The 24,139-nt window shown below is 46.0% G+C and overlaps 1 protein-coding gene across 1 annotated transcript in view; it reads left to right on the top strand.

The window, feature by feature from the left end:
* SNAP23 (synaptosome associated protein 23) overlaps positions 1–24,139 on the top strand; it is a 200,675-nt gene that overhangs the window by 133,371 nt on the left and 43,165 nt on the right. Inside the window, exon 5 of the mRNA XM_085627067.1 lies at positions 3,148–3,265. Coding sequence (XP_085483193.1) covers positions 3,148–3,265 — 118 coding nt within the window. The remainder of the gene's footprint in view (positions 1–3,147; positions 3,266–24,139) is intronic.

Below are 24,139 nucleotides of genomic sequence, written 5' to 3'. Positions count from 1 at the left end.
CAGGTGACAAACAATTTTCAAACAGCGAGTACAAGTATGCAGAGTAATAGACGTTAGCGATTTACAGCAATCTATTAGGTCAATGGCGCAAACACAAGAACATCAGGATGGGGAAGAATAGCATAGACAGTTGCGCCCGCAGTCCCCCGCCGAACTCCCCGAGAACACCCCAGAAGTTGTGGAACACAGGAAACGGCAACAAGTCATAGCAAAGGAGGTGTATCACGCTGATCCCAGAAAAAGAAAAACAAAAAGAATCAGAGAAGAAAAAGGAGGCCATGGAAAAAGAGATGAAAGAGTACAGAATCCCCTCCCCCAACCCCCACCCCGCACCTCTGCAGATGAGTATGGCCCCCCCCCCAGCAGTGTGCCTGTCGCCCTGGAACCAGACCCGAAATATAGGAGAATAGGGAAAAAGAAGTAGGAAAAGAACCCCCCCGGACGGGGGGTAGAGAGAGTATTAATAAACTGGAGGAGGGCCTTAAAAACATACCCCCGGCTTCTCCCTCCCGCACGGTAAGTTTCCCCCAGCATGAACAATGAACAGCACAAAGTCAATCGTCTCAAAACAAGATGGGGAGCATTAGGCACCTATTATGCTAGTAGTCATGCCAGGAGAGCACGCAACCCCTGAGCCCGCCCGTCCACTAGATGACCACCCCTGAAGGATCAGCCTTATCCCTGACCACTCCTTGGAATTCTGCCCATGTCAACTCCTCGACCCAGCACCATATCCAATGTTCCACGGTAGAGGAGTGTCCAAAAACGACCGAGAAGCGACGCACACAGGTGGGGTGGAAGTCTCTGAGCATCAACACAGTCCGCCGCGTGGAGAAACAGGCGTCCCAGTGCTGCCCTAGGATGTGCACTGCACTCAAGGTCCAGGAAGGCAGAAGCAGCCAAAGCAGACAATAGTTGCTGGAGTTGTCTCTGGGTCGCAGGAGGGCACGTACGGGACGAGGCCACCACATCCCACTCAGGTCCAACGCCTCCGGGACAGATCAGGCCCTCAGCAGGACGAACACACTGTAGTATACTGGCCGGAGCGTACAGCTGTGCACTAACCTCAGGGGTGGCCGCCACCGTGTCCTCCTGTGCGCAGTGTGAGTAGTCCCTATGTGCGTGCGGACAGGCGGGCCGCCATTGCCCCAACTCTGACGCAACACCGTCGAGCTTACTCCCCAAGACCCCGAAACCATGAACCAAGGAGGAGTGAAGAGCACCAAGAGCCTCGAGGAGGTCGCCGTACCCCAGCACAGCTCTCTGCGATCGCGCCGCCACACTCCCAAAAGTCGCACCCTCACAGGCCCGCTGCGACCCAGCGGACAGGATGGTAGGCTTCATCGCAACAAGATGGCCGCCAAGTATGCCCGACCCTCACCGGGGCCGGGACCCTGGGACAAGCGTCGCGATGTCCACGTCGCGGGTGACCGGGTTCCGGGGGCAGGCAAAAAAAAAAAAAAAACTATCCGTTGCGTGGTCACGGGCAACAGTCGTCCCCACCACGGACCAGCTCCCGTAGATCCGGGGGCGGCCCGCAATGATCAGGGCAGGATACGGACGGCGGCCGGGCAGCTCACCATCAAGGCAGGGGCAGTCACCGGAGGATCTAAGAATTGCACCCCCGGACATGCACTCGGTCCGCTACGCTTGGCAGTAGAAGTGACCACGCCGAAATGTAGGCCGAGTTTGGCACCGCTCCGGTGGGCCGACTCCACCCAGTCACAACCGGCCGCTGTTGTTGCACTGCCACCCGGCCACGACGTCCACTCGAGGTCCCGGCTCCAGGGCCGCACAGGCCGCAAAGTTCCGATGCAGTTTTCTCCGGCGATACCGCAGCTAGAAACCTCGGAGTCACACAGTCGGGAGCCCCTCTCCTTCAGAGACACGACCACGCAGCACAGGTTGAGGATCTCAGGCAGGATATCCGTGCGGGATGCGGAGGTTCACGGAGCCGGGAGTCTACGCTGCCGTCCCGGTCGCCATCTTGGCTCCTCCCTATGTACACATTCTTAATACATCATTCTAATGCTTTTTTTTTATTTATATGCATGTTATTCAGGCTTCATTGCTGTTGATTAACATCTTTGGGTCTGGGAAATATTTGACAGAAGCCACTAATTAATACAAAAACTTTGCTTATTAATTACCTGTGTATACGCTTTACCAAAAGATTATCAATGGCAGCAATATATGTGTTTGTAGAGTTCGACACTGATGTAGCTGCAAATAGATACTTCAAACACCTATAGATGACGTTACAGGTAACTCAAAGAATTGTAATCTCATACAATGGCAATCTAATCTAATGGCCATCCTGCGTTTGGCTAGTACCAGGCCCAGAAGGAGGAACTTTCTACTCGGGTTCTTTTTTAATTTATTGAAATCCTTCCCAACCAACATTGCCCCACATCTATGGAAACGGACCAACCATTGGTTGCGTTCAGGGACTTCAATATCTAATTTAGGGCACCCCCAAAAGATGTGTATAAAATCCGCATCCTGCCCGGTACAGAAGAGGCTTGGATGCTGCTATGCTGGAAACCATTCAGCAGAGCTACACTGTTAAAATGTACTCTCCATGAAAGATGAGCTAGGGAAGTATTTCAAACACCATCCAGCTACTGTCTCACAATACAGCTCCAATCACGGGCAGCCATACCAATGTCGCGCTCTTGAGATGGAACATCCAGCAGGAAACTGGAAAGTTCTAACCAGGCATGATAAAGCCATTTTCCCACTAGCATGGTCAAGCATTTGGTTTCCTAGTATTCATTTAGCTTGAAAATGCATTTGTTGTGAAATACCATCACCAGCCACTTGTAGTTATCTTAAAGATATCTTGTGTTAATTCCTTCCTTGAAACTAATTGTACTCTGTAGTAACATGCCTTTTGTCGTTAACCACACTTTGTTCAATTTGGTGATCCTGCATATGTCTGTCATAGCCTAGTAGCGGATGGTATTCAGAAATAGGCCTGTCTGTCAGTGCAAATAACCTGGCCCTCCTGAACATAATAGTTGCTAATATGATTTGTCAACCTGTACTATGACATGCTCCTAAATATTGAAGCATATTTGTTGTGTGCAAATGTTGTTGAAGGTTATTTAGGAGGATGTAATGCTTATAATGCTTATATTTACTTAGAAAAACTCAAAAACATTGAAGCTGGAATGGATCAGATAAATCAGGACATGAGAGAAGCAGAGAAAAACCTGACTGAACTCAACAAGTGCTGTGGCCTTTGCATCTGTCCTGGCAAGAGGTGTGTATACCATGTCCGCTTTAGGACTAGAGGGGAACCTTAATACCCAGAAAAATCAACCCTGAGTAACTTGGAAGGTATATTGATTACAACATGTATTGAGCTCAAGTGAAAAGCTGGACTGTTTTTTTAAATTGAGGACTATTCAAAGAGAGATTAAAATCTAATCTGCAGGATCCTGTCATAACTGTCCAAAAAAGCTGGTGTACATTAGGTCGAAATCCTTCTTTTACAAATGATTGTATGAGACGTTTGACTTTTTGTCTGTTTTTATTTCCATGGCAATGAAGTATGATCTACATTGACTGTATTGGTGATCTTTGGAATCTCAACAATTTTTTCCTGATGTTACAAATGTTTCACATCTATTGATTGTAAATTGTAGTTTTCTCAGACATCTCACTACAGATATATATGTGGTTAGACCATGCAATAATAGTTATTAGATGTGTCTTCCCATTGTAGCAAGGGGTTTGAAAAACCTAGTCTTCAAGTTTAGATGATTGGATTCCATGTCACTGTCTTGAGCTCATCGAAGAGGCTAATGGACTCTCTTTCTAGGTCTTACAGTTCAGACAACTTAAACTGTCTTTCCAGACCATTGGTTCCCCCCCAAAAAAACTATACATAATAAACATACACTGAGGGGCTTTTGGTTATCAGGCTTCGGTTAGTAGTCACTAAAATTGTCGTTAATGTCTTTGTTTCTGCCCACTTCAGCATGTTGCATGGGGCAACAGGTCGGCCCATTTACCCATTGTCTCCTTTCACTGAAAGTGATTACACAAAGCTTGTGCACGTGAAAAATAGTTTATTTCTCTTCAGTGACAAAGCTAGTTCTCCACATGCTTTTTACTTCTTTTTTTTGTTGACATTAAATACTGACTATTTATTTTGCCTGCACTTTGTCTTCGAACTAAGGCGGAGATCTATTTTCTATCTTTCTTTCAACTTGCTTTTCTAAAGTTTTTACGTAACAGTGTAACATTGGAGCTGCCTGTAATTTGAATGCTTGGTTAGGCTATGATTTCTTTGTGTCTTTTTCACAAACAATAATACTAAAAAATGCATGGAATATCTGTAGGCTTGTTATTCAAGAAAATATTGCTAGCAGAACAGCCACATCACTGAATGCTTTTTTTAAATGTAACACTTTTTTTGCATGAATTTGGTTACCATGTTAAGGTGATGCCTTTTTTTCTGTTTTCTTTTTCTATCTGTGGCATATGCTTAAAATATTTTTTTCTTTTTTAAAGCAATCTCGCAAGCCTACCAATGCCAGATTATTTGGGGTTAATAGTGATTGTTTACATTTGTTCTTTCAATGCACACCACCAATGGATTAGTGGGTTATAAATTACCCACTCAGAAGAGTGGCATGCAGTAACATAGCCACAATTCAAAGGGGTGACTTGTAGGACCATGCGAATTAGCCTGCATTTGTTTGTGGTATAGGGGACAGAATTGAACATATTCCCAATGATGTACGCTTGGGAGTCTGCTTTACAGCGGCAAGTTGTAGACAAAGTGAAAGACCTTAAAACACAGATCTGTGTCCATAGCAAGGTTTGCAGCAAACATAAGACATTTCAAGTGCATAAGATCAAGGTAAGATCAGCAGCTTTGTAAGGAGTAGGGCTAACAATCTGTCATTGTTAATTCCAGCTCCTGAAAGAATACGTTTATTAAGAAAAATTTTAGGCTTCCAAAGTTCACACCCTAGTTGCTCTATAGGACAGGTTTTACTGAAAGGAACACATGAGTTGCTCCATTAATTCCCATCGTCCTTTGGGTCAGTATTGGACCCAAATTAGCAAATTGAGCGTACCAAGGAGCCTTAAATTATATGTGCTTTCATTGAAAGGGCTCCAGAAAATTCAAAAGGCATCTGAATAGAAGAATGCGATTCCACAAGATAGGAGTTAATGATATTTTGCAGGTATTCTGCGCAAACACAGAACTATACTTAGTCCCTATATACTAAGGTCCCTTAATCCTGAGTTATCCTACCACCTTAATACCCATGAGCTTGTGACTATCTATAGTGTCTCACTTGCCCTCCTACTCACTCACAGAGGAACAAGTGATTAGACACCCCAGATCACAATGCTCCCGACTCTCATGAATCGCGGTTGCAAGACACACCCTTTCGCTCACTCCACAATAAGATCTAACCGAGACACAAACAAGTTTAAAATATTTATTTTAACTATTGTGCTCTAGGCCTCACGGTTGCCTTTTACAGGCCTTTCTGGATATCTTGCTCCCACACTTGTCTACGCTTTTCGGTGACACGTGCGTTTCGGGCACAATGCCGCCTACAATGAGGGAGGCGATTATTGTAGCTATTCCAAAACCAGGTAAGCTGCTGGAGGAGTGCGGGTCTTATCACCCACTCTCTCTGCTCAATGTTGACACCAAATTATTTGCAAAAATGTTGGCTAACCGTTTAGTCCCCCTGGCTCCGATACTAGTTGCTCCTGAGCAGGCTGGGTTTATTCCTGACAGGAACCACACCTACAACCTCCGCACGGTCTTCGTGGTCATACAACATGTCAGGCAGCACTCTAAGGCGGTAGCGATCTTCCTAGACATGGAGAAGGCCTTTGATTCTGTCGAGTGGCCCTTCATGCGCCAGGTACTGACTAGAATGGGATTGGGTCCAATCTTTCTTCAACTGATAGGGGTCCTATATAACTTCCCCAGAATAAAAATAGGAAACTTGGTGACTGATCCGATTGTTATTACAAGAAGGACGAGACAGGGCTGCCCGCTGTCTTCCCCTATTGTATGCACTGGTGGCTGAGCCCCTGGCGTGCGCGTTGAGAGAGTACCACAGCCACAAGGGCATTCGATTCCCGAACTACGAGCTCATAGTGGCCACCTACGCGGACGACACGTTGCTATACGTCCGTAACCCGGAAAGTAATCTCTCTTCTGTCCTAAGGGAGGTTGTACACTTTGGGGCGCTCTCGGGGTTGCGAGTTAATTGACCCAAATCCATAATATTCCCCCTCACTCCTGCCACGGCACCCTTCGAACTGGACTATCCGCTGCAGTGGTCCTTAGAAGCGATACGGTATTTAGGTATCCAGAATCACACTGACTCCGAAACGGTACTTAGGGAAAATTACGGCACGGATGTCAGCAAACTAGAAGATGATGTCGAAACCTGGATTAGGTTGCCTTTGTCTTAACTAGACAGGATTTCTATCCTGAAAATGGTGGTGCTCCCCAGGTTTCTGTTACTTTTCACTAATGTCCCCATAGTTCTACCTTGCTCCTTTTTTCATAGTCACCAAATTGTTAATAAAATTGGCATGGGCGGGCAAACAAGCGAGGGTGAATTAGCAGATGCTCACTTTGCCATAACATATGGGGGGGCTGGGCGTGCCAGATTTAAATCTATATTATAGAGCAGCGCAAAGCGCTCAAGCTTATCATTGGATTCACGGCTCGCCAACTGTCCCGCATCTCCGCCTAGAAACAATTATTGCTGATCCGCTCCCACTACCGGCCATGATATTCGACACTGTAGATCGCAGAACAGGGATACTCTACTCCATTAATCCGATCAGACACGCTTGGCATCACTTACTCCAATTACAAGCCGGAGCTATCCTGTATTCCCGGGCCATGCCCATTGAATGGACCCGTTGGCTGCCCCCGTGCAGAGACAAAGGGGTCCTCCGTTCATTGAAGTCCTTGAACATCCTGACGGCTCGGAACCTGCTTTGCGACGGTGCAGTAAAAAAATGGGAGTATTTAGAAGGCTTTTCCGACACTATCACCCTGCTACAACGATTCCAGTTCCACAGAATGCTTTGTATGACATCCTAGGGGTGGACCTCCAGGAGTCTCCTGAGATGCTGGTATTGACCTACACGATCAAGGCTAAATCTCCCCGCAAGATTATCTCAAATATTTACAAGCTATCAATGTCCCACAGGGCAAACTCCTATACCAAAGCCAGGCTGACCTGGCAGCAGGATTTACAGTGGGTGATTGATGACCCTATGTGGACTTCTTGTTGTGGTAGTACTCTGCGAATTTCTTTAAATGGCAGGCACAGGCTGATCCCATTTCAAGTTTTTAAACAGGGTGTATTACACTTCAGAGCGGTTACATAGATATGGGCTGAGGGACAACTCTGCTTGTGACAGGTGCTCAGCACAGACTACAGACTTTTTACATCTAGCTTGGTCTTGCCTGGGAGTGTACAAATTTTGGGAATTGGTCTTCAGCGAGCTGGGGAGCATCACTGACTCTGCGCTACTTCCTGATCCCGCACTGGCCCTTTTGGGATACTCTAAGCAGATGCCCAAGGCCATACGTAGACTGGTGGACATGGGGAGCTGGGGAGCATCACTGACTCGGCGCTACTTCCTGATCCCGCACTGGCCCTTTTGGGATACTCTAAGCAGATGCCCAAGGCCATACGTAGACTGGTGGACATAGGACTCCTGGCGAAGCGCAGGGTAGCAATCGGCTGGTCTAGAGGCCCCACTCCCACGGTTGCACAGTGATCGCACGACATGCTTTGTTGTAGCACACAGACTGAAAACTAAGGCAAACTATTTCCCCCACCCCCCCCCCGAAGCTGCCCCAAAAATTTCTGGGGGCTCTACACGACATACCTGGCCACGCCACTAAAGGATCTGACACCTGTGTTCATAGTACAACCGCGCCAGATAGCAAAAAACCCACTTCTGTTAATTAATACGCTATTGGCTCTACACTTTTAGCTTTATTTTATTTTTTTTTGGTTTTTTTGTTTGTTTCCTGTGTCCCCTGGAATTCCGTTCTTAATATACCACACCCGCGAGGATGGGAGGGTCAGTGTTTCTAGAGTTAGTCTGATAAATGGGTATTCTGCCGGAGCAATGCATTTCTTTACAGGTGTTATGTATGTATTCTGTATTTCTGCAATCAACCGACCGACGTATGCTGTACTTGCCTTTGTTATGATGTTACACTGCATCAAAATTGTAATGTCTCAAAGTTCAATAAAGTCAATATAAAAAAAACTAACGTGCTCTAATATGCGGTACACATGCTACAATAAGCAGAAAAATGCATAACACAAATACAGTCAGCATAGCAAGTAGTCCGTAAATCGTAAAGGGAGCAGTCATTGTAAAAGGCAGTGTAGCCTAACCTCCCTACCCTTGAATAGAAGCAGAATCATTATATATTAGAAGATCTAATATATAGGGCGTGGCTTGGACGGCAAAGGGGATGCTTGCCTGAGTCAGCCGCTCTGTCGTACCTGGGAGAAACAGCGGCGATCCCAAGAATTGGTGCCGGACAAAGTGGGCAAAATGAGATTTCCGAGCGTCGGAAGGACTGCGGCAGACGATGATAACTAAAGCGTGAGACCCCCACCAAAAATAAGGGTGAATTAACCAAGTTTACAGGATCCCAATGCGGAGTGCAAAATGGCGCCACAAAATCGAAACTGAATCCATATGAAACCAAGCACGGTGAGCCCGGAACGGAGGGAAGCTGTGCGTTGCCACCCCACTCAGCACACCCTCGCGCTGCTTCGCCGCCCCATCCCCACCGTTGAGGTTAGAGGCATAAAAGAACGCGTGTAGAAGGAAGACGGGGTAACGAGGGCCACCTCAGGGATCGGAGGGAGAGTGTTAAAGGCTGCACGACAGTGAGGTACAGAGACAATATCATCCCACAGCGCATCAGTCCAAGCGGTTTGGAGTGTGGTTAGCCGGTGGGAGGGAAACAATACATGCAGGAACAGAACCAGCAGTAATGGACCGGAGCCTAATGGGGCCAAGTGGAGCGGCACCGGAATGAGGTACGAGATGCGGGTTATGACCAGCGGGGTTCAGTAAGGCAAAGAGCACCAATACGGCCTTTACAGACAAGATGTTAAGCAGCTGAAGGGCGCGAAAGCACAAGAGGGAACAATGGCGTGCAAGACATAGCCACAAAACGAAACCGAAACCCAACAGACTCGCACTGTGCAACAACACTGCCATCTTTGGGGAGGAGCGGGCTGATCGGGGCGCCACCATCTCCATCGGAGGGGTAAATGCTGAGATCTGTGATCGAGAGCGTGGGAAGTGTAGAGTGCCTACACATACGATAGAAGGAGTTCTGTGCTCTGTGCCCCCCAACTCGAGGTCTGTAACCGGAGAAGAACGGAGATCGAAGAAACTGGGAGAGGCGGGCGGCGCTCCCCGAACAGATCGGCTGTCTGAACACAGCCTTCATCTCAAGGAGTCCCTCCACTGCAATCGGAGGAGATCAGAGCGTGGAGAACCGGGAAAGGCAGGCAGCGCTCATGGAGCAGGTCAGCTACCCGAACATAGCCCCTGCAACCAACCATTATCCCCGGGACACCCCCGCAAGTGAAATACAGGGAGGCTAAAAGGGAAGGCTAAGGAGCAGTAAAAACCACTTCCCCAGGCAGAGCTCGAACACGGCTGCAGTGCGAGTGGGAGGGGGGGTGGAGTGAAGCACCGGGCATATGCAGCAAGCGCACTCTGAGCGCACCCTAAGCAAGCACAACACAGTGGGAAACAGCACATAGGGAACAGCAAGGCCATAATGCTGACAGAAGTGTGAATGCGGGCAGGACATCGGTGCGAGGGAGGAGTGAACCACCAAACTCACGCCACAAGTGCACTCTTGGCGTGCAAAATATAAACTAAGCATATACAGACAGACAGAATCGTGCTTACAACTAGGGCTAACACTAGGAGCTCTCTGGTAGCCAAGCACCTCTGTTGCTGGTGGAACCAGCTGCGGTGTTCAGCGGACAGGAAACGGAGGCGGAAGACAGGGCTGGACAGCTGACCGGGAGGAGGAAGCACCAGGCCCTGCAAGACATTCGATAGAAGCAGCAAGCAGAACTGTGGAGCCTAAACTGCCGCATCAGACAAAAGGGAAGACAACTCGTGAACGCTGATCGTACTACCAAGAAGTAAAGGGAGATTTGACCTACACCAGGAGAAAAGAGGACTAGCAAACATGGCGGGGAGCGAGGCAAGACTTCAGCAACAATTTTTAAAAAAAAACAAAGGTGAACCCACGTTAACAGACTCACCTATCAAGCAGACACCTGACCAACGCCAGATAACTGAGCCTAGCGGGAGGGGAGGAAACACAACAAACGAGAGCTGGGGCCGCAGATTAGGCTTACCAGACATTACCCACCAAAGATAATGGCCCCCACCAACAAGCTTAACCTGGCGTCGGATCTAAAGATAGTATCCCTCAATGTCAAGGGGCTCAACCACCCAGTGAAGCGCAAGAAGATATTTGACTACCTCGCTAAGAGTAAGGGGTATGTGGTCCTGGTACAAGAAACCAAACTGTCCCTGGAAGATGTCAAACTAGTGAAAGCCAACTGGATATCACAGGTGACGTGATCACCGGCAGAAGGGAAGAAACGTGGGGTAATTACACTGATATCTAAAAACTCCAACCTAACGATAGAATCACAATATCACTACGAGGTAGAAAGACTCTTGTTAACACACTTGAGAAGGGGGAGGAGCTCATTCATGTTGCCAACATTTACGGCCCTAACACAGACGACCCCGCATTCTGGGAGGGAGCATCGCACAAACTGGACAGCCTCCCACAGGACGACCTTACGGTGGTGGCAGGGGACTTTAACATGCCTCTGGACCATATACTGGACAATCACTCTGCCACGCCCAACCCACAAGCGCAAGACTTCAGCAACAATTTTTTTTAAAAAACAAAGGTGAACCCACGTTAACAGACTCACCTATCAAGCAGAAACCAGACCTCAACAGCACACTAGAGATGATCCTAAAGAAGCTGGCGGATGTTCATGACCTGACCAGGTCCACAAAACAGACCAAAGATTCAATTCAGCTAGAGCTGGCAGCAGTGAGGGCAGAAATGCATGCAGCCAACAGACTATCCGCAGCGGAGCAGAGAATAAGCGACATTGAGGATGCGGACCTGCAGGTAAACAAGGAACTAAAAATGTTAACCAAAGTTACGGCAACACTCCAGAAACAAACGGGGGAGCTAGAAGACAGAAATAGACGCGGGAACATAAGAATCCTAGGTGTCCCGGAGGGAGCAGAAGATAAAGCGGGGTCATGCCTGACTTTCCTTGAGGACATGATATCAAAAATCACTAACCTCAAACTCGACCATCCCTTCGAGCTGGATAGAGCTTACAGAGTTCCTACCTTCAGATCCACAACAAAGAGCGGGGCTCGCCCAATAATATGCAAACTGCTGGGAACACAACATACAGAAGCCGTATTCAATTTCGCACGGAAAAAACACCAGATCACATGGAATGGGCAGAAGATAATCCTCACGCAGGACTACTCCAAGCCCACAGTGGACATTAGGAAGGGCTTTCTGTCCCTATGCGACAAACTGAGGAAGAAAAACAGTATGTTTTCACTCATTGGACTGGCAAAATTCCGGATAAGCGACCATGGACGCTCTCATGTCTTCGATGGCCCAAGAGAACTAGGCAGATACCTGGATGGCCCAACAGCACAAGAAATGGAGACTTCCCAAGCAGGCACCAGTAAAAGAAGAGCCTCACTGGAGCTGAGGGTGGAGTGAGTGCGCTGAAACCCGATAAGACTTTTGTAATGAACTATTAAAGTAACCACAGCTACCTCAATAGCTTACTAGTCTTTAACTAGCATGCACTAGCCACCTAACTACCTCAAGAAACCACAAAAAGTACGAACTACACAAATAACCAGCAAATCTCACCGTAGGCCAAGAAACCCAGACACAACGGACTTACCTTCTCGACTGGCCAGAACCAAACAACCACCTCAAGCTAGGGGTCCAACAACTGGCAGCTGAAGATGTCTTACAACCCCAATCCCCGACCAACGACAAGTGACCATGCGCAGATTCACCAGAGCCACAGATCACGGTTACAATACAGACTACCTCGCTGGAGATCTCTCCACACTACCTTGACAGGACTGTGCCCAAGACAACAGACACTTGAAGTAGCAAGCAACGCAAGCCGCACAGAATCGAGTACTATCACCATATCCTTTGTACCCAACCTGTCAGGGAGTCGTAAGAGGGCGATGAAAGGGGAGGAGGGGGGAAAACTAAGACTTCTGCACAGCAAAGAGACTGTAAAAAAGACTGTAAAGTCGCACTCTTGGAAACCGCAAAACACAGAACAATAACTAACCACTCCCAGGGAGACGCAACGGCAACCTTGTTGTCGCACGTTCAGCATACGATGTTTTTATGTAGGGGGGGAGGGAGGGGCACTGTTTTCTTTTTCTTTCCTTATCACTGTCATCTACTCTACCTTCACTTCCTTATTCTCACATTCCCTTACAAGTAGGTACACTCTGACCCGTATAACACCCAGTAGCGATAGACCTAACACTGGGGCATGCACGGGACAGACACCTGACCAACGCCAGATAACTGAGCCTAGCGGGAGGGGAGGAAACACAACAAACGAGAGCTGGGGCCGCAGATTAGGCTTACCAGACATTACCCACCAAAGATAATGGCCCCCACCAACAAGCTTAACCTGGCGTCGGATCTAAAGATAGTATCCCTCAATGTCAAGGGGCTCAACCACCCAGTGAAGCGCAAGAAGATATTTGACTACCTCGCTAAGAGTAAGGGGGATGTGGTCCTGGTACAAGAAACCAAACTGTCCCTGGAAGATGTCAAACTAGTGAAAGCCAACTGGATATCACAGGTGACGTGATCACCGGCAGAAGGGAAGAAACGTGGGGTAATTACACTGATATCTAAAAACTCCAACCTAACGATAGAATCACAATATCACTACGAGGTAGAAAGACTCTTGTTAACACACTTGAGAAGGGGGAGGAGCTCATTCATGTTGCCAACATTTACGGCCCTAACACAGACGACCCCGCATTCTGGGAGGGAGCATCGCACAAACTGGACAGCCTCCCACAGGACGACCTTACGGTGGTGGCAGGGGACTTTAACATGCCTCTGGACCATATACTGGACAATCACTCTGCCACGCCCAACCCACAAGCGCACACTCCACGCTAAAGAACATCTGCGCCAAATTCAACCTCAAGGACCCATGGCGGCTCCAGCACCCGACCACTAGAGACAACACCTTCTACATATTAATCACAGGCCCACACACACACACCTGATAGAACATACTGACATAGCACCTAGGCTAGTGTCAGACCACTCATTAGCACCTAGGCTAGTGTCAGACCACTCATGCATCAGCCTAAAGCTGAGCGGGTGCCACAACGAAGACATCCCCCGAAGATGGTGTTTTAACAGTGACGTCTTGGCTGACCCAGAAAACAAAAAAAAGATTGAGGAGGACATAAATGAATACCTTAGACACAATGATACACTGGAGACCAACCCCACTACCTTATGGGATGCACTCAAGTCGACAGTCAGAGGCACAATAATCGAAATTAAATCCAAAATTAACAAAAACACAAACCTACACCTGGCCCAGCTTGAGCAGGACATTAAAAAACTAGAAACTGCCCACACCAGTGCCACGCACGATACTAGAACCCTAAGGGACCTAACCAGTAAAAAGTGTGAATATTACAAAATCCTGAGTGAGAGGGTAGGTCTGTGGATCAACAAATAAAAAGGCCATAAACTTCAAACTTAACGGCTCGAAGACTGAGGTGTTGATAATTGGAGGCAAGGACACTAGCTGGACCAAGGAGTGGTGGCCATCCTGTCTGGGGCCTCTGCCTACTCCCGGCAGAGAAGCAAAGAATTTAGGTGTCTGGGTGGATACCAAACTCTCCTTTGACAGCCATGTAAATAAAATTGTAGGGAAGTGCTTTGGGGTCATGAAAACTCTCAACCGTACCCTGGACCTTCTCCCTTTGGAGGCCAGGCGTACCTTGACTCAGGCCCTAGTAACCTCTCGCATGGACTATGGCAATGTACTTCTTCTTGGTACTTCGGAAAAGAACATCAGGAGACTGCAGGTACTACAAAACTCGGCAGCACGGCTAGTATTGAGATTACCCAGAAGAGTTGCTTCTAAATCCACCTTGGCAACCCTTCATTGGCTGCCCATCAGGAAGAGAATTCTTTTTAAAGCCCTTCTTTTATGCTTTAGAATTATCTCTCACAGTGCACCGTCCTACTTGTCTGACCTAGCTGTCCCATACGAGCCTAACAGAGCACTTCGCTCGATGGGAAAGGGCCTCCTCATGATCCCCCGTATAAAAAAATCCAGAATGGGAGGTCGATCTTTTCGTTCCCTGGCAGCAACCAAATGGAACACCCTTCCCATCAATATTAGGTTAGCAAAAAATGAAGCCACCTTCAGGAAACTTCTAAAAACACACCTATTTGCCCTTTAGGCTCTTCCCCTCCTCTGATCTCTGACTCTATTCCTCAGCGCGGGGATACGCCGGTAGGCGTCACCATGCGCTCTACAAACCCCTTTATTATTATTATAAACCTTTGCAAGGCTAATAGAGCAGGGAAACTCCTAGCCTCCTACCTAAAACACAAACGTTACCAATTTACCATCTCATCCATCACGGACTCGCACAACAAAACCCACACAAGACGCAAGGACATCCTAAAGACCTTCCAAGAGTTCTACCAGGAACTCTACAAAAATGACCAGACCTTAGACCTGGAGGCGTGCACAAAATACCTTAACAGACTCGGACTCCCTAAGCTAACCAATGTAGAAGCACAGAGACTAGGGCAAGAAATTAGCACGGCCGAGATTGAAATGGCAGTCAAGTCTATGAAGGACAACAAAGCCCCAGGCCCGGACGGATACACAGCCATTTTTTTACAAGTCCTTTCTTGATCACCTGAAACCCACCATAAAAAGGGTGTTCAACCATTGTGCAGAGAATGGGCTGGTATCACAATCCATGTCCGAGGCCAACAGAATTGTCATCCCAAAGGAAGGCAAGGATGAACTGCTACCCAAGAATTACAGGCCCATATCCTTAATCAATGGAGACTGCAAAATATACGCAAAAATGCTGACCACAAGACTAAACCCCGTCCTACCCAGTTTTAATAAGCAATTCACAAGTAGGCTTCCTAAAGGCCTGTATGTCTAATGACAACACCAGTCTCCTCTGCCACATTCTAGAACACACCGCTAAACTGGCAGAGCCAGCGGTGGCTATCACCCTTGATGCCAAGAAGGCCTTCGACAGAGTCTCATGGGCCTTCCTGGAGCAATGCATGCACTCATTCAACCTAGGGGAAGGGTACATAAGGAAGGTGTTGGCACTGTACGGGGACCCAAGAGCACGCATTGTCATTAATGGATCACTCTCCGAAACATTCACACTGCAACGCGGCACTAGACAGGGCTGCCCTCTGTCTCCCTCACTCTTTCTGCTAGCTTTAGAGCCCCTGATTAGCAACATCAAGACACGGAAATAAAGGGGATCAATATTAGGGACGTGGAAATTAAACTAGCCGCCTACGCGGACGACATTGTTATTGTAACAGAGCAACCTGAGACCTCTATTGTGGCCCTGATAGAAACCATAGAGATATACTCAGGACACTCAGGATATAAGCTCAACAGGGACAAATCAGAATGCAAACCCCTCACCATCCACACCATTAGGGACACCCTGCTGGGGGGGTTAGGCCTGGCCAGGGTTTATCAAATATCTCGGGATCCACTTTCGTAATGACCTCATGACCAGACTAAACCAAAATGAGAAGCTATTGATGGAAAAAATAAAGAAAGTCCTGGTCCCCCAAATTTATAACCTGGTGGGGCAGAATAGAAACTATCAAGATGATCACCCCAATGATCAATTACCTGTTGAGCATGATACCTCTTCTACTTACGGATGACTTCCACTGCAAAGTGGATAACCTGATTAGTAAATTCCTATGGCGGGGGGAAAAAGGCACGTATAAGTATAAAAAAACTAAGACTAGACAAAAAACTGGGAGGGTTAAATTTAGCAGACTTTAGAACCTTCCAAACCGCATTCCTGGCAAAACAAGGAGCCTGCTGGTTGTCACCCCCGCAAGGGTACACGCTGGTATGGCTACTAGTCGAGCGAGCCATACTAAACTACCTCAACCCGCTGGTGCTGCTGACAGCTAACAAACACACACGCCTCCAGCCCATTCTTCAAAAACACAAAAATCGCCCTCCTCAAAATAGACAAGAAAATGGAGAACAGTGTAAAGAACTCGAAATGGGAATCTCTTTGGGCCAACAGCAAGATCAAATACAAAGGGAAATGCCTAGCCCTTGACACATGGATGGAGAAAGGCATCACCTACCCAGCCCAACTAGAGTAAGAGGGCCATCCCATCACGTTTAACACACTGAAAGATAGACATAAACTTCGGGCCATTGAGTTCTACAATTTCCTAAAAATCAAAACCGCCCTAAGAAAAGCCAAACTATCTCCATCCAATCCGTCAATCATGCACTATATGGCAAAAATCAACAGAATTGGTCCTCAAGTATCACACCTACAAACTTCTACGCCCAAACTCCACCAAACTTAACGATAAGTCAACTAACTACTGGGTAAAACAAGCCATTATCTCACTTAATGAGCAAGAGCTAGCTTTGCTTTGGGCCACCCCGTCACGTAATAAAATCTCCCCAGTACTATCACAAACCAAATTCTGGCTACTCCACAAGACTTTCTGGACCCCCGCTCGGTTAGCCTCGCTAGGCCTCAGAGAAAACGATCTATGCTGGAACTGCGGCAACGAAAAGGGGGATCTAGCACATCTCCTATTCTTTTGCCCAAAACTCAATGTTCTGGGACAAAATCTTTGATTTCATAAAGAAGGCGCTGGGATGCACACTAATTCCAGAATTGTCTTCCATCACCACCGCATTCATGACCACAGGACTTCCTGCACAGCATGACCGGGACCTACTAGACCTCCTACTGACCGCGGCAGTGAAACTGGTCCTGTCCAACTGGAAGGCTGCTGCTAGGACATCATACAAAGGCTGGGTCAATTGGGTGACGTACCTCAGAGGCGCAGATAGCACTGCCCTGCAAAACTCACCCTGGAGACCAGCTACTAGGTGGATGTGGAAGTCGCTATACATGTATCTGGACTCCTATGAACCCCCGTGAGTCCACTTGGGGTCCCCGGGGGGGGGGGGGTCGAATTTCACACAGGGCTACAAACCCAGACTAGGCTCATAGTTATAGAACACTTCTTGTATCCTATCTCCACTCTTTCTTTCCTATCTTCTCTCTTTCTACCATCCTGTTCCTAATTTCCTAGCAAGTCAACGTAGAGGGGCTTAGTTAAACACGTATACCACAGTACCTGTAATTACTGCAACACCAACCACGTTTGGCTGGAACCTCATAACGGAAATGCGAATGTACTTGTTTTACAAAAATTATTAAAATACTTTGAAATAAAAAAAAAAAGATTTCCATGCGTTATCTGCAGACCCTGAACCTCAGTCTATAGATGGTCGATCTACATCATAGGTGCTGTCTGGCTCTTCTCCCTGGAAAGGTCCCATTCCAAGTGTTCCCTACCTATCTGTGTATTCTAATAAGACCAAGGTACATATTCCCAAACAGCTGCATCTGTATGTTTTGTCTAGGTACTAGGGCCTGACCAGAACAGAATAACAAAGGGCATTGTTGTTCGACCTGGTTTACAATGTTCAGACAAAGTCCCAGGAACCTGCAGAGCGTGAAAGTTTCTTGTGTGAAAATCTCAAAAAAGGCATTTGCAAAATAAACTTGTGTAGTAACGTGCGCAAAGCAGCGTAGAGTCTGCAGCGTGCTCATGCTAACTTAGAGAAGACGACAATGTCCCCATGGGCCATGTGACAATTTCTGGGACCAAATAGCAGGTAAATAAGAAAGAATTGAAGCAGGTTAGTGGTTCAAGATTACAAAACTACTACATTGAAAGTTCTTCTGGCATATTTGAACTGCATGTACCCCATTTATGGATCAAACCTATCCCTGAAGTTTAGGTATTTGTGTGCTGGCTTCTTCATGTTTATCAGAAGAGCAGGGATTCCAGACACTTGATAGGTGTATCAGTTCTTATGCCTTTAGTGAATAAGTATACTACTACCTATGTTTTTGCCGCTTATATGTGGGCTCAAGAAGGAAATGGTTGAGTATCTCCACTCTCAAAGTAAAACATCAGACCATGTTTCATGCTGTTTTCCTCCATTCAGGTTTTTGTCCTGTGCATGGAAGAGTAAGAAACACAAACACTTTTCAGGAACTTCAATGAATCTCTCCTTGGGACCTGTTCTAAAACGTCTACTCTCCAAATAATCTGAATTGGATTTTTGTGGATTTTATCCTGTTTGTGGTTGTATGTTTGGACTGTCCTGACTAATATTGAAAATCTGCTATTACTAATTAAATCTGCTCAGTTTTTGTTTTCTCTGACTGTACTCTCTTCTTCTCTTCCCTCCACCTCCTTTCCTTACTAAAACCGAAGATTTAACACTGGAGACTGAACTCTGTTCACCGGTCACTGCAGGTGTTTTGCTGAGTTAACTCTTGTGATGCAGCCTGTTAGTGAGCTGCTCTGAAGGTGATCCTCTGTGGTTGCATGTTTGCATGTATATGCCGCCTGCATGTAGAACATCTTGCGATAGTTCCTGTGTTGTATGTATGTATTAATTAGTATGTGGCTTTACGTGTTTGTCTTGTATGTAAAACAGATATTGAGTTTTTTGCAATTATAAATGGTGAATAATCCTGGTACAAGTGACTCACAATGAATGTTATTATTCATACAGTTGCCTACGACTTACAGTTCAATTTGGGATTCGGTGGTCAAATTAAATTCACAGAAATACTTGTTCAGAAATGAAGCAATGGATCTGTTGCAGGCAGTAAATCTTAATTCCAAAGTCCTTCGTTTTAGGCAGTGTCAACCAGAGTTACTGTACTTCATGAGATACTTTGAAATGGAAAAATGTACATCAACCCAGCCCCTACACAAATCCTCCCATTCTCTGTAAAAATGTAAAGAACATGTCAACTTCTTCCGTGAAACGTATGCAATCATCACCGCATCCACATGCAGATGATCATGGTCTTCGATTAAAGTCCTGGAAAAACCATTATCTATAACAAGACCAGGTTACGTTGCGGATTCCTTATACGCATTAATGTTAAATATATTACGCATCATGTAGCCATTATGAATCAATGTAATCACTTTATCGCTCTCAGCAGGAGGATTTCCTTACAGTCCCCATTAGGAAAAATGATCACTCTTCAAAAATACCTTCTTGGGACAAGTGAAGCACACCAAATTCGTAATCGATCTTTTCTTTGTTGAGCAAGACAATTGAAAAGGTATATGAACAATGCTAACAAACTGTTGTTCATTCCTCACACTGGATTGTTTCAAGGTAACAGCATACTGCAGGTCTTGCTAGAAATGCTTTGAATAAACGATAACTCTGAAGCTCGGCTTTTGGTCCTGCTAGATTTCTTAGCAGAAATTGACTCGGTTAACTGCATTTTGAACTTGTTTCTACAACACCACGCTGTAAAGTCCCCATCCATTCACTACCATATGTAGTACACTTAGAATCCATTCATCTTTTCTTTTTAACCTGTGCATGGGATGGCTTGGGGCCATGATGGACCACATGAGTCTCGCAATCTCCAATTGAGTAAATGACACAACTATGCATGAAGAAAAGAACAGGATGCGGCCACTTAACAGACTGTGTAGGGGCCGTTGAGAAATAGGTGACACAAAACTACTTTCTTCCAAACCCTCAGAGTTTTTGCTGCTATGGTTTGTATCCTCCGCCTTCTGAACCAAGTCTGGCTGTGCAGAATTGTAGCTTAGGACATCATGCTCCCCATAGGTCCTACCTCAAAATCTCCTTGATTTGGACTAGATGGTTTCTTGATCACCATTTAACATACATGGCATTGGATTACAGCCTAATTGCAGCTATGCCTGCTGCATCAAATGTTAGAAATACTTTCAGGTACCTCTGATCTGGCTCTCCATTGAGAACCTGCATCATCTAAACGACAACCTACTACTTATATGGCTGCTCACTATAATGCCAGTGCTACGTGTATGAAAACCTTCATATATAAGGGAAACGTCTCTTGCTATTGGAAATATCAAGCTTCAAGAAGCACAAAATACAGAAACGATGCTTCTCTGGAAATTTTCCCAAATCTGCGTTTTCCAGCTGAATTGAAACTAGTCCAGAACTCGCACACTTCAGGCAGAAGGTGCTTCTTTTCACAAAGTGCATCACCCCAGAAGTCAACAACCCGACACTACGGCAAACATCCGCAATCACTTCAGCTGCCTAAAACGTACAAGTTAATTTTGTATGACATATTGATCGCCAAATTGCATTGTGGCCATTGATTTATGTGAATTATTCATGTATTCCAAGATTTGCTCTTGGTAACTGTCCAATCAGTCCATGGTTAAGAAATGGTTGTGGTTATATGTTCTTATGTGAAATGTTAGATTTGGTTGGTGGGTTAAACTTGGTTACTGCTGTATTCACTTTTCAGTACACTGATTATTAATCGCAGCTGTTTAAAATGTTGAATGTTTACTTGCTCAGTATGTGTGATAGTTTGCACTAAACATGAATGAACTGGAAAAGCGAAGGGGCTACTTTGAGCCTGTTGTTCAATTTGTAATGGTCTGTTACTAGTGATTCGCCCTATAGTTTGCTTACCAAGAACACTTCGTAAGCTATGCAAGTTTTTATGCTTTATCGAACAGTCTGTCCGAATGCAGTCTGTAGCAAATGTTGGTCAAAAAGTCATTTTTAAATTGATTGAACGTTCATTTAGATTTGCACCTCAGGAAATGTCCTTAGGTTAACCTCTACAAATTCCAAATCATTGTCCAACTTTTCTTGGAGCCACCCAGCCTGAGAGTCAAACATATTGAGGATTTGGAATAGAGTGTTTGTGTTTTTAGGGACAGAGGAGAGTAAGAACACGCAAAGTATGCAACCAACATGGAGTTTGAGGGCCAAAGTGTTAAATCAGCCTCATAAACATGAGCACACTTTTCTCACCCTCATGTGCTCCAGGAGCGTCCTAATAGCTTACTGGTCCCAATTGAATAGGTGTGGCAAAAAGTCCTAGAGAACCACTTCAGGTTAAGGGCACTACTTGACAGGTCACGGTTGGAATCCACATCAACAAGGCTACAAGTTGAGGCATCCCATAGTAATGTTGGTTTCAACACTAGCTTCTCTTGGGAACATTCTTAGATACTGGGAGAGTCCATCATGTAGGTGTGTATGTGAAGTATATAGCATGAACCTTGCTACAAGCAAAATAGCATCCTACAAGAGAGGTTTACAGGAGACTGTATGAAGGGAAAGAGCAGGCACTGGGTGCCTCCTGGAAGGGGACAGAGAGGAGGAAATGGTAAAAGGAGGAGTTAGAAGGCAGGGTATTGGAAAGGGGAGAGGGTTATCGATTTAGCTCAATTGGATTGGGAAATGTAACATGAGGAAGGGAGTGAGAGGAAGGAGCTTGAAAACTGCAAGCGAGTAGGAGGGTATGCGAATATCTCTTGAGGTAGGTCTGGCAGAGCAGGGTGGTTGTATTGTAAAGAGGTGTTGATTGAGGAGGTGACCTCTTTCCAGAAGTCCAGGAGTCATAGAGTCTGGTGAGTCTGTGCTGGGGTGGAGTTGTACATACTTGGAACTTTGCAGGAGGTCTGACAGCTCAATTGTGTGTATCGTTCCTGGTTGACAGACTGGTAAGGCTGCTGTTTTTGCGCTGCACTGGATGTCTTGAACTTGGTCGCGTGGCACTGCTTGTGCAGACACACACTTCTCTGTCCTGTTCCATCTGCCTCTACATTTATTCCCAGTCCTTATCTTCAGCATGCAGCAGCATCTCATATTCACAAGTTCAACATTTCTGGTACCACTGTGCCTTTGTGGAGCTCTAGCATTTGAAAACAAAAACTTCTACTGCGCCAATGACCATGAACCTCTGAAATTGAGACTTCTGTATTGTCTTAATATTTGCTAAGAACCTACTCTGTCACCTTGGGAGCTTTTACATTTGTGTTTGTTTTTCAGGCTCCTACAGAAGCTTAGTCTGTAGGATGGTTATGCAATGACATCTCTTTAAAATTAATTATGCTTTCTCATATGTTAGTGAGTGTCTAAGTTTTATTTGTTTTAGGTTTAGGAGATTGATGTTCCTGCCTCAACAGAAAGCATCAACACACTGTAAAGGTTGGAATTGTGACTACTGTGCTATCTTAAGTTAAGTGTAGTTATGTAGTGCTTTTCCACCATTTGTATGCTCCCAAAGAATATTCAGAATCTTGGGCACCCATTAGTGTTTTTTAACACTAGTGTGATGTTTTTACATGCTGTTCAAAACAGATAATTCCAATTTAATGTACTAACTCATTTTAATGTCCTTCGAAGGATCGAGGGCTGAGTTGACTTGCTAGTATTAGAACTTGTGACCTGCAATTAATAAATGTCAGTAGTAAGCATTTACTGCATTGCGCATAGCCATCTGGATGAAGCTCTCCTTCCAGGGCAACAGAGTTAGTTCCTTGGCTGGAGAGTGCTGCTATTTAAGGCTCCCACGTGCATGTGCAGTATAGTCTGCTTCTCCTGGATGTCTCGGTCCCCAGGGTGGTGCAGTTCAGGTCCATGGCCCAGTAGGATAGTTCTCCCCTAGAATAGCTGCGGTAATCTTATGCTCGAGACCATAAACAGCCATTCAACAGTGAGCCATCAGTACCAAGCCCAGCACTGAATGCTTTCTTTGGCTTTGGGCTAGTAATAACATGCTTCACAGACATGAATATAGAAAGTGAAAGAAGAGCTAGAAGAGTTACTATGCATGTGGTGTAGAATTGGGTTGATTGCTGAGAACATAAAATTAAATGTTTTCTAGCTTTCCTCCTCCGACACCTGATTCTGTATAACAACTCGCTTTTTCCACCATGTAAAGATCACCACAGGAAATGTGTCCAGCTCATATTCTGTATCTGGTCATTAACAACTTAACCCCAGCTTTCTCTAAGCTGTGCTACATCTCTCAAGACAACAACTGTCCCTTACATTTGGAAGTATGCCCTTGTAACACCAGTACTGGCAGACCCTCACATGCTAAGTGACTATCTGCTGATGTGATTGTCAGCAGTTCCCATTAAAGTACTTAACATATTAGTTTATTATTTTATTTATTTTTATTTGAAAAGTTTTATATAGCGCTGGCTAGACCCAGAGGTATCAGAGCGCTTTACATTAGGTAGGACATTGTTTCAGAACATTGTTACATAGTTACATCAGTTTCTGTAGCGTCACATAACATAGAAAGGGAAAACAGTATAACATAGTTACATGAGATCATTAAAGCATGGTATAACAAAGTACTTCAGGGGACACAGAAAGGTCAGACTGGAAAAGGGGAGGCAGAAAAATAATCACGGGGGGAGGAGGTAGGGGAGGGAATAAAGGACACAACGGGAAGACAAGGAAAACAATGTCCCAAGTCCGGCTGGGTAGGTGACGGCCAAGGGGTGAACCAGAGCCAAACTCCTCTATAGCTGCATAGGACAGCTCCACCAGGCATTGGCCAAGGTTGCTCAGGCACCGCGGTAAATCCAGACAATTAAGGTTTCCGCCTGGGGGGTCAGGCATGGTGGTATGGATAATTTTGTCTGATAGAGATCAGAAACACTGCTAAATTTGTAGGGCAACCAAAATGACTCAGAAGTCCGCAAGAGGTTTATACACAAGGCTGAAGAAGAATCCCGCAACGTTCTCCCCGTTCTTCTATTAAACGATGACTGGGCAGTGGGCGCCATGTTCGGGTCAGGCAGGGCAATACCGTCCCATCTGGAGCAGCCGGTATCGCTCTCCATGCCTCT

The sequence above is a fragment of the Triturus cristatus genome, chromosome 9, assembly GCF_964204655.1.
Source record: "Triturus cristatus chromosome 9, aTriCri1.1, whole genome shotgun sequence".
NCBI lineage: Eukaryota > Metazoa > Chordata > Amphibia > Caudata > Salamandridae > Triturus > Triturus cristatus.
The sequence above is the reverse complement of the archived record's forward strand: the minus strand, read 5'-3'. Positions and strand labels throughout refer to the sequence as shown.